Here is a 12,909-nt window from a genome sequence, read left to right as displayed (position 1 = left end):
ACAGACTTGTACTGGGTGGATCTACTGAGTCCTTACTAGTCATTTCACATGACAAGGATCAGCAAAACAGAGATAACATGACCTGATTTGAAATGTAAAAAAAATGAATAGATGACATATTTTATGTTTCCTCTCTGGTCTCAATTTATAAGTGTGAACCAGTCCAGTAATAACCACCCAAAGCTTGGCTGGTATTTTCTCTTGGGCCTTCCCATGCCCAGGCCCCCGTGGCCAGAGCCAGGTAGATTTTATCCCTTCAAGAGGCCGCACGTAGCAGGCCACACGCACGGGACTGTTAGAAGCTCGAGGAAACCTGAAAGGAGAACTTTTACTGTATCCCATACACTTCCCCCATTGTCTCGGGAGCTTCCTACCGCTTGTGTGTCACTCGCTGTGGTTCTTGCAGGATTCAAAGATCAGAAGATAGCTCAAATGCCTGCCATGGCCAAAGATACCAGGCGGTCTTCCACTCTCCCAGCTGTGGTCCAGGCGCCAGCAGAGCCGGAAGAGCCAGTCTGGTTCTCCCTGGCCAAGGAGAAAGCCAAAGCTTGGACCCATATATCGGAAATCTTGCAGTAAACAGCTCCCGGTGCGAGGAATTGTTGCCAATAGTCGCATTAACGCTATGTAGTGATTTATTTCCTACAACCACTTTCTATTAAGCAAAAGCACCTTAAAAGCACAATTAAAGCCAGTAAGTATTTTAACATAACAAATGACGTGAAAGCCTAACCCTCACTCGGTACAGTCACCGCCAACATCTGAAAACCCAGCCTTTCCTCTACAAAAGCAATGCGACATGTTTCACTCTGGACAGCGAGCTTTAGAAGAGAGGAAGCAAAAAACATTTTGTGAGAGCTACTGAGAGGTGGTGGTCATTTCCCTTGATCAAATAAATTTCCTCGGATGGAAATGGCCAGATGATCTGGCCCAAGGACTGGCCTTCAGGTCAGGAGCCTGGCTAAATGCTTCCGTTCTTTGATTGCTGCTCCAAGCTTCACAAAGGCCCTGAGAAGAGGTGGTGGGACGGAAAATTCTGGGTCTCTGAGAAAAGTTTTGCACAGCCAGTCCCCCAGTTAGCCATTGCCCTTTGAGACACCACCCTCGTATCCCTGCACAGCCCCCCGAATCCCTGCAACTTCTAGAACGTTCTCTCTTTGCACACGCCCACATTGCCAATTTCGCACAAGTGAGCACCTCCCTAGGAGGCAGAACTTTTCTTGATGATTCTCGTGCTCCCCTAGATGGTTAGCTCATCAGTATTTGACCTCTTATCCCAAGACCATTGAGACTCTCTAGTTGCTGAGAAATAACCAAATGTTGTATATATGCTGTTTTTTTAAGCACTTAAGACCCCGGGCTCCTGGAGAGCTCTTGATGCCAGCTTTAAGGAAGACACCTTCCCATAGCCCAGTTTCTAGTCTCTCCCCCTCAGCAGCTTCTGTTTCACAAGATTTTAGCCCAAAGCCAGATTGCAACCCCAAAGCCTGAGAACAATTAACTTTCTGCAAACTGGAAGCCTTAGGTGATGAAATCAGATAAGCTTCTACTTCCCCTCATTCCTGAAGGCACATACCTCAGAATTCACTAGACTGGATATGTCCCTGCACACCCTGTCCCCAGTGAGCCAGTCCCCCAAGTCCTTTCCCTCTATTCCATCTCCCAAACATACCAAACACTAAGGGAGCGCTCCCCTTGGATGCCTGGACAGGCCCTAGCTCATTTTCTTAGGAGATCCAGAAGTTTCTTCTCGCTATACCTCTCACTGTGTCTGCCATCTAACCGTAACTTTAAATTCTGAGTGGGGTGCTGCCTTCTATAAGAAAAAAAAATCATAGAAGCAGTGAGGTGCCAGAGCAAATTTAAATACTTGGGGCTTGGTTTTGATGGTATAACATGACATTGTAGAGTCATATGCTGGCTTTTGCATTTTCTTGATAAAACATCTCTTTTTTCTGATACTGTATCTTTGCCATTCTGATAATGTTAGGTTTTAGAGTGATTGAGTTTGATTTCCTTTCTACTTCCATAGTGAACAGTTTATTTAGGTAGATGCCCTTTAGTCCAGTGACCCTGGTAATTAGTTCCTACCCCCTTTCTTTAGAGTAGACCAGTATTAGTTTTTTTTCTCACTCTGAGAGCTATCCATTAATAATTTCTTCTCCACAGTTAACCTCCTTACTTAAAAACAGAGTTTTGTTAAGTTTTTTTAATGCCTGGATGCGCATTCTTACAAGTTTTCAGCTTCTTTTAGCATTTGTGGTTTTCACTGTATATACGCAACACAAATAAATTCAATAAAGCTTGTTCTGCAGTCTGTCTTGGTCACGTGGGGAGGGAAACGAATAAGATACGGACAAGTCAGACCTCAGGGTTGTCTGAGAAGCAAAACGTTAGGAGATGAATGCCCACTATTTTTATCAACATGGGTGGACCTGGAGGAGATTATGCTAAGTGACGTATGTCAAGCAGAGAAAACTATCATAGGGTCTCACTCATGCGTGGAACATGAGGAACAGCACAGAGGACCATAAGGGAAGGAAGCGAAAACTCAATGGGAAGAGATTAGAGAGGGAGACAAACCAGGAGACACTCAGGACTCCGGGGGTGGGGGTGGGGAAACTGAGGGTTTCAGAAGGGGGGGGGGGGGAGGGGATGGGGGTAACGGGGCCAGCGGGGGTGAGCAGGGGGATGAGCATTAAGGAGGGCACATGTGGTGCCAAGCTCCGGGCGTCCTGCACAACTAATGAATCATTGAACACTACATCAAAAACTAATGATGTACTATATGTTGGCTAATTGAACATAATAATAAAAAGGACAATTTAAAAAGAGAGATTGTGGGCGCCTGGGTGGCTCAGTGGGTTAAGCCGCTGCCTTCGGCTCAGGTCATGATCTCAGGGTCCTGGGATCGAGTCCCACATCGGGCTCTCTGCTCAGCAGGGAGCCTGCTTCCTTCTCTCACTCTCCATCTGCCTGCCTCTCTGCCTACTTGTGATCTCTGTCTGTCAAATAAATAAAATCTTTAAAAAAAAGAGAGAGATTGTGTGGAGGACAAAGGACTTCCACACAGGGGCACCTGGCCAAGCTGATGGCCAGCAGGTGGGTGTTTGGGTGGGGAAGAAGGGGTATTAGAGAAGTGTGGTGTATAAACACCTGGAGAACAAAGAAAGGGACTAGTGGGAAGAGAGGGTACTGCAGTTGGAGGGGTATGGGGGGTGGTTAGGGGTGGGAGGTGGTTGGTGGTTGTTCTCCAGCCTGGGCTAGGGACAAGATCCAAGTCTTCTAGCAAGATGGGCTATTAGAACAAGTACTTTCAGAAGCAAGCGCCCCTCCCCAGCCCCGGAGCCAAGAGGGGGAAAGAGGTGATGGGCCAGATATTTAACCTGGACTTTCTGAACATTTGTAACATCTGCAAAATGTTATTTTTACAAAAAAATCAAGTCAGAAAAAGAGCTTAGCTGGGGACCCACATACCATGTATCTATGTATTTGAAATGTTGAAATCAGCACGTTTTATTGAATGATTTATCTCCTTCCACGACGTAAGTACCTCCATAATGACCTGAAAGTATTTAGAATTCTCAGACTCCTCTAAATCCTGCTCCCATGATATAGGAAGAGCTGCCCCCACCCCCTCTTCCTAGACCACACCCCATCCCCTGTTTCAGGCACACGACCCCCTCCCCCTTAGGCCTGGGAGCACACAAGCCCCGCCCCGTGCAGTCAGCCCACTCAGGGACAGCTCCAAGAGGAGCACACAGGCCCTGGCAGCAGGCCAGGGATGTGGGGCGGGGGCAGGGCCCTGGAGCGTGGGCGAGCAGGGACACAGCCCTGTCCCTGTTCCCCAGGGACTGGGCTTCTGGTCCAGTAGGGAGGGGCGTGGCGGGGGGCGTAGCCGGAAGAGGACCAAAGTGGGGCCCAGGACACAGGTCCCTCTCCCTTGGGTCTTAAAGCAACAGTCTACCGCAGCTAGCACCGCAAAAACACCAACAAACTGGAACCACTTTGAAGACCCTCGAATCACACCGTGCTGTTGACCTGCCCTCTCCGTTTAGGTGCTGATGACCAGGCGTCTGTGCCTCTGTGTCACCCCCTGGGTCTAGTCATAAGGAACACGTGCGAATCCATTTTAAAACAACAGTTAAAAGAGAAAGTGTTCAGTTTACTTTAACAGGCAGTAGTGGAATACCTACTAAGCGAAAAACTCAGGGCCTAGGGTTCTGGGGGTGGGGGGAAGATTAAAGCTTATAAGGTCCCAATCATTTGGAAGTTCACTGTGGTGGGGCAGTGGGGAGCTGGGGAGGGGTCAATACACACATGTATGAATAATGCACAAATACTTGAGAAGGACTGTTCATAGGCACTGTTCACCGCAGCCGGGAACAATGTAAATTTCTCCGGACGGAAGAATGGATCAACGAATTGCCGCATAGACACACAATAAAACATGATTCGGTCATAAAAAAAGAGTGACGTTTTGGTGCCTGGTAGGACATGGGGGCGTCTTGAAAATGTGATGCCAAGTGAAAGAAGTCAGACTCAAAAGGTCACATATCCTGTGACTTCCTTTCTAGGAAATGTTTGTAAATTCATGGAGATGGAAAACAGACTGGCGGCTGCCCCGGGGCTGGGGGAGGGGCAAATGGGGAGTGGCTACTTCATGGGTACAGAGTTTGCGGCCCATGGAAACGTTTTGGAATGAAAGAGGCCATGGTGTCACAAAATTGTGAATGTCTTTGAAGTGCTCGCTTTTAAATGGTTAATTTAGAGGGAATTTCACCTCGATTAAAAAAAATAATGCTCGGGTAAGTTAGCATAGGAAATGTGCTGGCACAGAATGTGAGAGAAGGTATCAGTGCTGTCAAGGGGGTAGCAGGAAGCCTTAACTAAATGCAGAAATAGGCCCTCTCCTCTCAAACCCCCGGGGCCACCATCCTAAATGAGTTCTTTGCCTTTTCCTGAGCATGCTGTCACACATGCTGCATTTGTATGCTTCTCTCCTGTGTGTGCTTTTTACCCCAGACATCTGTAGCTACAATCCAGACCTGGTGGTCATTTTGCATGTGTCTTAGACGTCATACATGTGGTATCATGTCTGTATCCTTCTGGAACAGCTCCTTATGCAGCTTTCAGCTGCCATCTCCCCATCGGAGGCCCCCTGTGTCTCAGCCCCCTGTGCGTTCTGGCCTCCTCCCCCCAGCCAGCTCACATCCTTTTCAGTTTACCTGCCAGTCCCAAGCCCGTGAATGAAGGCTGGTTCTACCATAGATGAGTCTCGGCTTCTTCTCCTGTGGCTCTTAACCAGTGCTTCCGAGACCTCAGCTGCATCAGCGTCTCTGAAGGGCTCGTTCAAACCCAGAGTGCTGGCCTTACCCTCAGAGTTTCTGATTCAGTAGCTCTTGGGTAGAACCTAAGAATTCCTGGGTGATGCTGTTGTGGGGACCGAACTTCGAGAACCACTGCTCTAACTCAGTGTCTGGGCCCAGGCTCAGCAGCACAATCTGGCCTCAAGGCCAGTGGAGCCAGCAGGGAAGTTTCCTTCAAAACCAGGCTCTAGGGCACCTGGGGGGCTCAGTAAGTTAAGCGTCTGCCTTTGGATCAGGTCCTGATCCCAGGGTTCTGGGATTGAGCAGCATTGGCTCCTTGCTCAGCGGGGAGTCTGCCCCTCCCTGTGCCCCCCCAACCCCGGTCAAGCTTTTTCTCTCTCTCAAATAAGTAGATAAAGTTTTTAAAACAAAACAAAACCATACTCTAGAGCAGCACTGTCTAATAGACATATAACACAAGTCACATGTGTAATTTTAAGTCTTCTAGTAGCCACATTAAAAAGTAAGAAGAGGGGTGCCTGGGTGGCTCAGGTGGTTAAGCATGGGACTCTTGATTTCGGCTCAGGTCATGATCTCAGGGTTATGGGACCAAGCACCATGTCAGACTCTGCACTTAACACGGAGTCTGTTTGTCCCTCTCCCTCTGCTCCTTACCCCCTCCCAATAAATAAATAAAACCTTTTTTAAAAAGTGAAAGGAAATGGGAAAATTAATTTTAATAGTACATTTTAACTCAATATATTATCGTTTCAACATGTAATCCATATGAAATTATCAGTGAGTTAATTTAACATGTTTATACTTAACAGCACATATCAAGTTAGACTAGTCATATTTCGGTCACCACATATGGCTAGTTACTAATGTCGTGGACAGTGTAGCTCTAAAGACTTGACCTACATCTCTCTCCTTACAACAATTGTTTTAAACTTGACATTTTCTTATATTTGGGGCTGTAAGAAATTAATTTAAAACAGGCTCACCAAATGGTGGAGAGTGATACCTTTCAGTGAAGGTACAGTGGGCTAAAACAAAGAGGAAAAAGAGAGATCTGAGTCAAGATAATTTATCTAAGCAAAATCTGCCTACACTCCATTGCATTCATTTAAAACAAACTTATTTTTAACTTGAACAAATGCTATCAGATATGTCTGTCAAACATAAGCGAAGAGTCACATTTCATTGGATATCAGTTTTTGGATGATGCAGTTTGGAATGACATCGGTGTTAATAAAATTCCCATGGGCTTCTAAAAAATGAAAAACCTAAAAATAACAAACAACAGGTTCTTTCTTTTTTCTTCATCTTCTTTCTTTTACGCCAACTGCAGGATGAAATGAGAGAAAAGGAACCATGAGGCAGCATTAACCAGCACCAGTGACCTTCTAGACCTATGAACAGAGCCCTGTGTCCGTGGGCTCCATCTGTGTGCTGTATCTTAGCAAGGAGAAGACAACACACTTTCCTCTTGTAACCTGCGCCCTTGTGTAGAGGGCGCTCGTGCAACCCATGGCTTCAATTCTGGGATAATACCAACCTTGCCTCCCTCTGGCCTGACACCATAAATCCCTCCCTGCCCCCCACCCTCACCCCTAGAGGCCATTCTGGAATTAGTGGAAATCTCTTCACCTTAAAAGCCTCTGCTCATTCCACAAATGATACTCCCTTACTCTCCCAGACCTTCAGTTTCTCTATCTACCATACAAGAATGAGGCTGTGATTATGAAATACACAGCTGTGAAAATGCAAAGAAGTGTACATCATTTCCAAATATTCAAAGATAAGATATTCTTCAAGACCTAATTGCCAATTCAGTGATAAGTAATAGCCATTCGATGACTAAGTGTCTTTGGACTGTCACATAAAATACAAACATCCACACCTGAATATTTAGGTATTAATCATTGTGTGGTCCTACTTGGAATTCTTGACTTTTTGCTATTTGTATGTAATCACCTTTGCAAAGGCACTGTCTCTCCTATGAATGTCTGACTAGTGTCCAGCCAGCCAATTTCCTTACTGCTTCTGCTAACCGTTCTCTAAAGAAATATTTTTCTTGGTTACTGAGACACTTACCACTTGTTAGTAGTCTTTCAGGTAGAGGACAAAAGACCTCACAAGAACGAATGAGCAACCATGAAATATATTTCAGAATATACTGTATTTTCTATTACTAGGTACATGAGTTTTCTGTTAATGGTCTAAGCTGGTAAAACTGAATTTTTAAACTAATTCTAAACGAACTTCTTAATTTATTGGGAGACCTGGGGGGTGGGGAAAGGACTGTCAGTAGCAGGTAAATGCCAGGCAAGGTGGGGTGATGTGCAAAGCTATTGCGATACCTGATCTTCTGGGGCTGTTCTCTGCTGGGGCAGATCTTCTTTAGTCGGCTCCTTCTTGCTTTTTGTTAAATTTGTCTTTTTCTTCCTCCCTTTCAGAGTCGTTGGCCCCTTTGGCAGGCTTCTCATACTGAAATTTAGTTGTTCCTTTGGTAAAGAATAAGACAGACGTTGGAGCAGACATTCCCAGGGAAAACCATCCCGATGCATAAGGACCAGTGACACCCAGTCCTCTCCCCGAAGCAGGAGCGTAAAAGAAACTCTGAAAAGCAGAGGTGGGAAGCCTCCTCCGGGTTGATAGTTCTGCCGCTCGATCCCTTACTTTCAGGGTGACATTCTTCCCCAGTCACCCTGTGCAGCTGACTATTTCTGGCCCTTCCCCGAAGAAGGGATCAGAATCATCAGGGTCTGCGGCCTTCTCTAAGGTTTCGTCAGAAATTTCTCGCAAAAACGTTTTGCCTCAAGGACACATTCTATAGCGAAGCGCATTCACTCAACCCCTGAATATTTCACTTGTACTAGGCCCACGCGCATCAGTGCCTAATGATGGGGGAAGAACTCTGAGACTCTGGACATTTTCAAAGCGACGCGCAGAAACCAGGTGTGCCATTGGCTGGCGCTTTTCCTTCAGGCCCCGCCCACGCCCCGCCCACGCCCCGCCCCGCCCCGCCCCCCGGGCGGACAGTGGCCTGCGGCTTGCCCGCTGCCCCGGGGCCCTTAGCTGTCTTAGTGGAGGCTGCCAGAGGGCCGCACGCTTCCTTCTCAAAAGCTGTAGGTCCCCAGGGAATGGGGCTCCCGCTCGGGCCCTCGGCCTTGGGTTTGGGGGAACCCCGGCTTCCGCGTCCCGGCCACCCGCAGGGCCGCCCGCCGCCCCCGCCCCTCGGGCACCCGGGTCCCTCCTCACCCTTGGCGGTCTCCGGGCCCTCCTCAGACTCCTCGTCCGGCTCCTCCGCGGTCTCCCAGGCGGCCTCCTCTTCGGACGAGGCCTCGGACTCGTGGGCTGCGGCCGGAGCTGCCCATGCTGGTGGGCCTGCGGGGGCTGCGGGGTGCCAACGGGGGCTGTCGGGCGGCCGGGCCCGAGGCCGGACCATCACGCGGCCGCGGCGGGGCCGCACAAGGATGTGGTTGTTGTGGTAGATCCGGTGCAGGAGCGAGTGCACCAGGTCCAGGAACATGAAGCGGAAGCCAACCATTGGGAACTGGTGGGCGTCCACAAGGATGTCCAGACCCTCCTCCTGCTGCTCCTCCCCGTCCTCCTCCGCAGGCCCGAAATCCGAGTCGTCCTCCTCGGCCTCCACGCTCATGCCCGCCGGGCCACGGGCCAGACCCAGACCCAAGGCAGCCTCCCCGGGGCCTCCCACAGGCCCCTCCACTTCGGACACCTCCATCGGGGGCAGTCCAGAGTGGAGGGCCACCTCCATCTCAGGGGGCCCGGACTCGAGGGCCACCTCCATTCCGGGGAACCCTGACTCGAGGGCCACCTCCATCCCGGGGGGCCCGGACTCGAGGGCCACCTCCATCCCAGGGGGCCCGGACTCGAGGGCCACTTCCATCTCGGGCAACCCTGACTCGAGGGCCACCTCCATTCCGGGGGACCCTGACTCGAGGGCCACCTCCATCTCGGGCAACCCGGACTCAAGGGCCACCTCCATCTCGGGCGACCCGGACTCGAGGGCCACCTCCATCCCGGGGGACCCAGACTCGAGGGCCACCTCCATCCCGGGGGGCCCGGACTCGAGGGCCACCTCCATCCCGGGGGGCCCGGACTCGAGGGCCACCTCCATCCCGGGGGGCCCGGACTCGAGGGCTACCTCCATCCTGGGGGGCCCGCACTCGAGGGCCACCTCCATCTCGGGCAACCCGGACTCGAGGGCCACCTCCATCCCGGGGGGCCCGGACTCGAGGGCCACCTCGGGTCCCGCCACTCCAGCCACCTCAATCTGGGGAAACCCGACCCCGGGGGTCACCCCGTTGCCACCTCGGGCCTCCAGGGACCATGCCCCCACAGCGCTCACGGGGCTATCCTGGCCAGAGGCCTGGCCGGGATCCCCGGAGGAGGACATGGCAACAAGAAGTACCTCAGTGGGGCGATGACGGGGCTGAGGCAAAGCCAACCGCAAAGATGGTGGCCGCCGAGGGGGCCACCGCTGTCGGGAGGCGGTGGGCAGCGGGCCCGACGTGAGGTGGACGGGGAGGCCGAGGAGACGTCCACGGAGGGGACGACAGTCTGCGGCGGTACCTGAGGAGGCCCGCGACGGGAAGGGAAGGGGGCGGATGTCGCCAACGGCCCACCCAGGCCTCCCCTCCGGTAACAGTGGACAGGGTTCCAAAGGGGCCCCTAGACCAGGGACGGGGGGCGGGGCCAGAAGCGTCAACAGTGGGCCTACGTCCCGCTGCTGGACACCCGGGCTCATTTGTCGAGAAGCGAGGATTGACATGTGCAGCCTCCAATGAGTGACCGAGGCCTTTAGGTTCTAGGGTTGCTCGTGGTTACCTCCGTGTTCTTTGAGGCCTTAGGGTTCTCCGTGACTTTCAGGTCCACACGACTCCTGTCCCTTTAATTGAACCAGTGTCTGAGAAAGTAGAGTGATCCAATACATTGACCACCTAGGTTGGGGACAGAAAGTGAACATTTGGGTTTGGGGAAGCTCAGAAGTAAAGATAAGACCATTATTTAGTTACTTACATAAAAAGAGAAAACAAATTTCCACAAATATTTGATTGTTGAAACTAAAAATATAATAATAATTGCATAGGTTTTTTTTATAGTAAAGTCCTATTAATGAGAAGAATGGAATTCTTTGGGGAGAATAACATTTTAATTGGGGTTCACAGTGTTCTCTGTCATCAAAATTGATTACAAATGTCCATTTGATCTCTAATGAGGTTTTCCATAGTTCACCTTTGGAAATGTCTTTTCACAGAGATACTGGCAAATACCGATATCAGTTCACAAACATATGATTTTCATTGAACCTATTCATCTCTTGGAAGGCATTTACAGAATTCTTTTAGAGGTTTTTTTTTTTTTATATTTGCCTTTAGCATGTCATTACATTACAGATTAATCACTCCCGCTTGAAATTTACGTGGAAGTCTTCAACTGCACAGTTAAGTGGATTTGAAATATGAAAATGTCCTTTTTACTTGCATAGCAGTCCAAAAAACGCTGCTGGAACTATAGTCTGAGCTTGGATACTTATCCACTGCAAATCTGTGTGAGAATAGAGATCTCGCTTATTTTAACTTTTGACAGCATGGCAAGTACAAAAAGCAGCCTGACGTACTTTGATTCAAGCAATGTTAGTTGTCATTGAAATGACTTTGTCAGTGTAAGTTTCATACATAACCACTGTTTGCCTTGGAGTTTTAAGTTGAATTCATTACGAAATATTACCAAATCCACAACAAAAGCTAATTTCCAAAAACATTCCCTGTTCAATTATAACAGTTGCAGGAGAATTTTCTCAATCAAAAATGATTCAATCTCCACCTGGAACTCAAAAAAAAAGAAAAATCACACACACACACACACACACATACACACACTCACACATCCTTTTACCACTGTGAAGCCATCGAATTGCTGTGTGATAATGCAAGTCAGGATATCCAGCTTCCACTTAGAGGTTCCCAGAACTGCAATGGTTAAATACAGGAGAGTGAATGAACTTCCCCATCGATTTAGTAACACACCAGGCATTCAAGCATCATCAAAATAATAAATAAAGTAAAATAATAAATAATATCGTGAATAACCATTAGAGATAAAGACCTTATATTTTCACAAGCTTTTGAATATTTGTTCACCAACCTTTTTTGTGCTCCATCAGTTGTAACACGTCATAGCAGTTTCCATTTCAGTTTATCCTACGTGTTTTTTCAATTTCTTCAAAAATATTCTCCCCAGAGCAGTTCCCAGTGGACTGTTCATAGATACTTTATTTTTTTTAATTTTTAAAAGATTTTATTTATTTATTTGACAGACAGAAATCACAAGTAGGCAGAGAGGCAGGTGGGGGGGGTGCGGGGGAAGCAGGCTTGCTGTTGAGCAGGGAGCCTGATGCAGGGCTCAATCCCAGGACCCTAGGATCATGACCTGAGCCGAAGGCAGAGGCTTTAACCCACTGAGTCACCCAGGCGCCCCCAGTCACTTTAAACTCAGCAGCCACCCACCTCTCAGTCCGGCTCTGCTCAGTCCCATTATTGCCAGTTTCCTGGGATTGGCAAGTATGACATTTTTGACAAGGTTTGTCAGTGTGCAAGTCCTGTCAGGACAGTGTCGGGCAGGTCTTGAGACTCAAAGCTCTCCCAAAGTAAATCATGCTCTCTGGCTGGCTACACCCCTCAAATCTCTTAAGAAAAGCCCATAGCCCTGCCCCTGGGCATCCCAAAGATGAGCTCATTAGGAAGCTGCCACTGGAAAACGATGGCTATGAAATGATTGGAGATTACCGTGAGTAGCTATTTCAGAGCTGAGTCACTAGTGACTAAGTCACACAAAAGGGGCTGTAGTGCAAGTACAGGCTTTGGTGCTAACACAGTGCTTCAGTCCATACAATGAAAAGTGGGCTTCCGTTCTGAGTCCAAGTGACCTCCAAGTCCCTTACCCCTGACCCTGATTTAACAATAAACTGTTACATGGCTTCACAGCATCAGAGTCCGTTCTCTATGTCACTCAGTATGCAGTGGACATGCAACAGTTAAACCGAAGACATTGAAGGAACTCAAACCACTGTCAAAATACTTAGTAATAAATGTCCGCTATTGGTAGAAAAGCACAAGGTGTGGGCTGGCCTTTACATAGTGATTTCTGCCTTTTCTTTTTGTCAGTTTATTGTCAATAAGTTTAGCTATCGGGTAAGCACTTTATTCATGAGTGAGCACCGTACTTCACTGCATCCAGTTCATCAGAAAATTTCTCTGCCTCTTATGATCAGAAATGAGAAGTCTCACAATAGTTTATGGAATTGTTAAAAACAATCCTGTCCAGTGCACTCTGTCCGTCACAAAACCCCAGAAACACAGTGTAAAAAAAAAAAAAAAACCCAAATCAAAATAAAAACAAAAACCCTCAACCACCAACAACTCAGCATTGACTCCTCAAATAAAGAACAACTTAGCCGTATTAATAATATCTGATGGCTCAGGAAGCTTCAGGACATAAACTGCAGACTCCAGTCATTCAGTCATTCACCAGGCATGTATTGAGCACCTACTGTATGCTCATTCACTAGTGA

At 48.5% G+C, this 12,909-nt stretch overlaps 2 protein-coding genes across 10 annotated transcripts in view; one reads left to right on the top strand and one right to left on the bottom strand.

Annotated features, from left to right (window-relative positions):
• KIAA1210 (KIAA1210 ortholog) overlaps positions 1-2,307 on the top strand; it is a 70,887-nt gene extending 68,580 nt beyond the window's left edge. For all 7 annotated transcript variants that reach the window (XM_032331552.1, XM_032331556.1, XM_032331555.1 and 4 more), the window contains one exon: positions 407-2,307. In XM_032331552.1, coding sequence (XP_032187443.1) covers positions 407-579 — 173 coding nt within the window. In that variant the 3' untranslated portion in view covers positions 580-2,307. The remainder of the gene's footprint in view (positions 1-406) is intronic.
• Positions 2,308-6,037: 3,730 nt separating this feature from the next.
• On the bottom strand, positions 6,038-10,010 carry LOC116582985 (cancer/testis antigen 47A-like). Of its 3 annotated transcripts, none has more exons than XM_032330881.1 (4): positions 9,382-10,010; positions 8,574-9,150; positions 7,673-7,816; positions 6,038-6,654 (listed from the first exon to the last, which is right to left on the bottom strand). In XM_032330881.1, the coding sequence occupies exons 1-3, from the start codon at positions 9,730-9,732 to the stop codon at positions 7,713-7,715; spliced, it is 1,032 nt and encodes a 343-aa protein (XP_032186772.1). In that variant the 5' UTR covers positions 9,733-10,010; the 3' UTR covers positions 6,038-6,654; positions 7,673-7,712. The 3 variants fall into 3 exon arrangements, with proteins under 3 accessions (XP_032186772.1, XP_032186771.1, XP_032186773.1); XM_032330880.1 differs by having other exon boundaries at positions 8,574-9,315; positions 9,415-10,010; XM_032330882.1 differs by having other exon boundaries at positions 8,574-9,183; positions 9,415-10,010.
• Between the last annotated feature and the right edge of the window lie 2,899 nt (positions 10,011-12,909).

This window comes from Mustela erminea, chromosome X (assembly GCF_009829155.1).
Source record: "Mustela erminea isolate mMusErm1 chromosome X, mMusErm1.Pri, whole genome shotgun sequence".
In the NCBI taxonomy this organism is placed as follows: Eukaryota; Metazoa; Chordata; class Mammalia; order Carnivora; family Mustelidae; genus Mustela; species Mustela erminea.
Note: the sequence above shows the minus strand (reverse complement) of the source record. Positions and strands in the feature narration are given on the sequence as shown.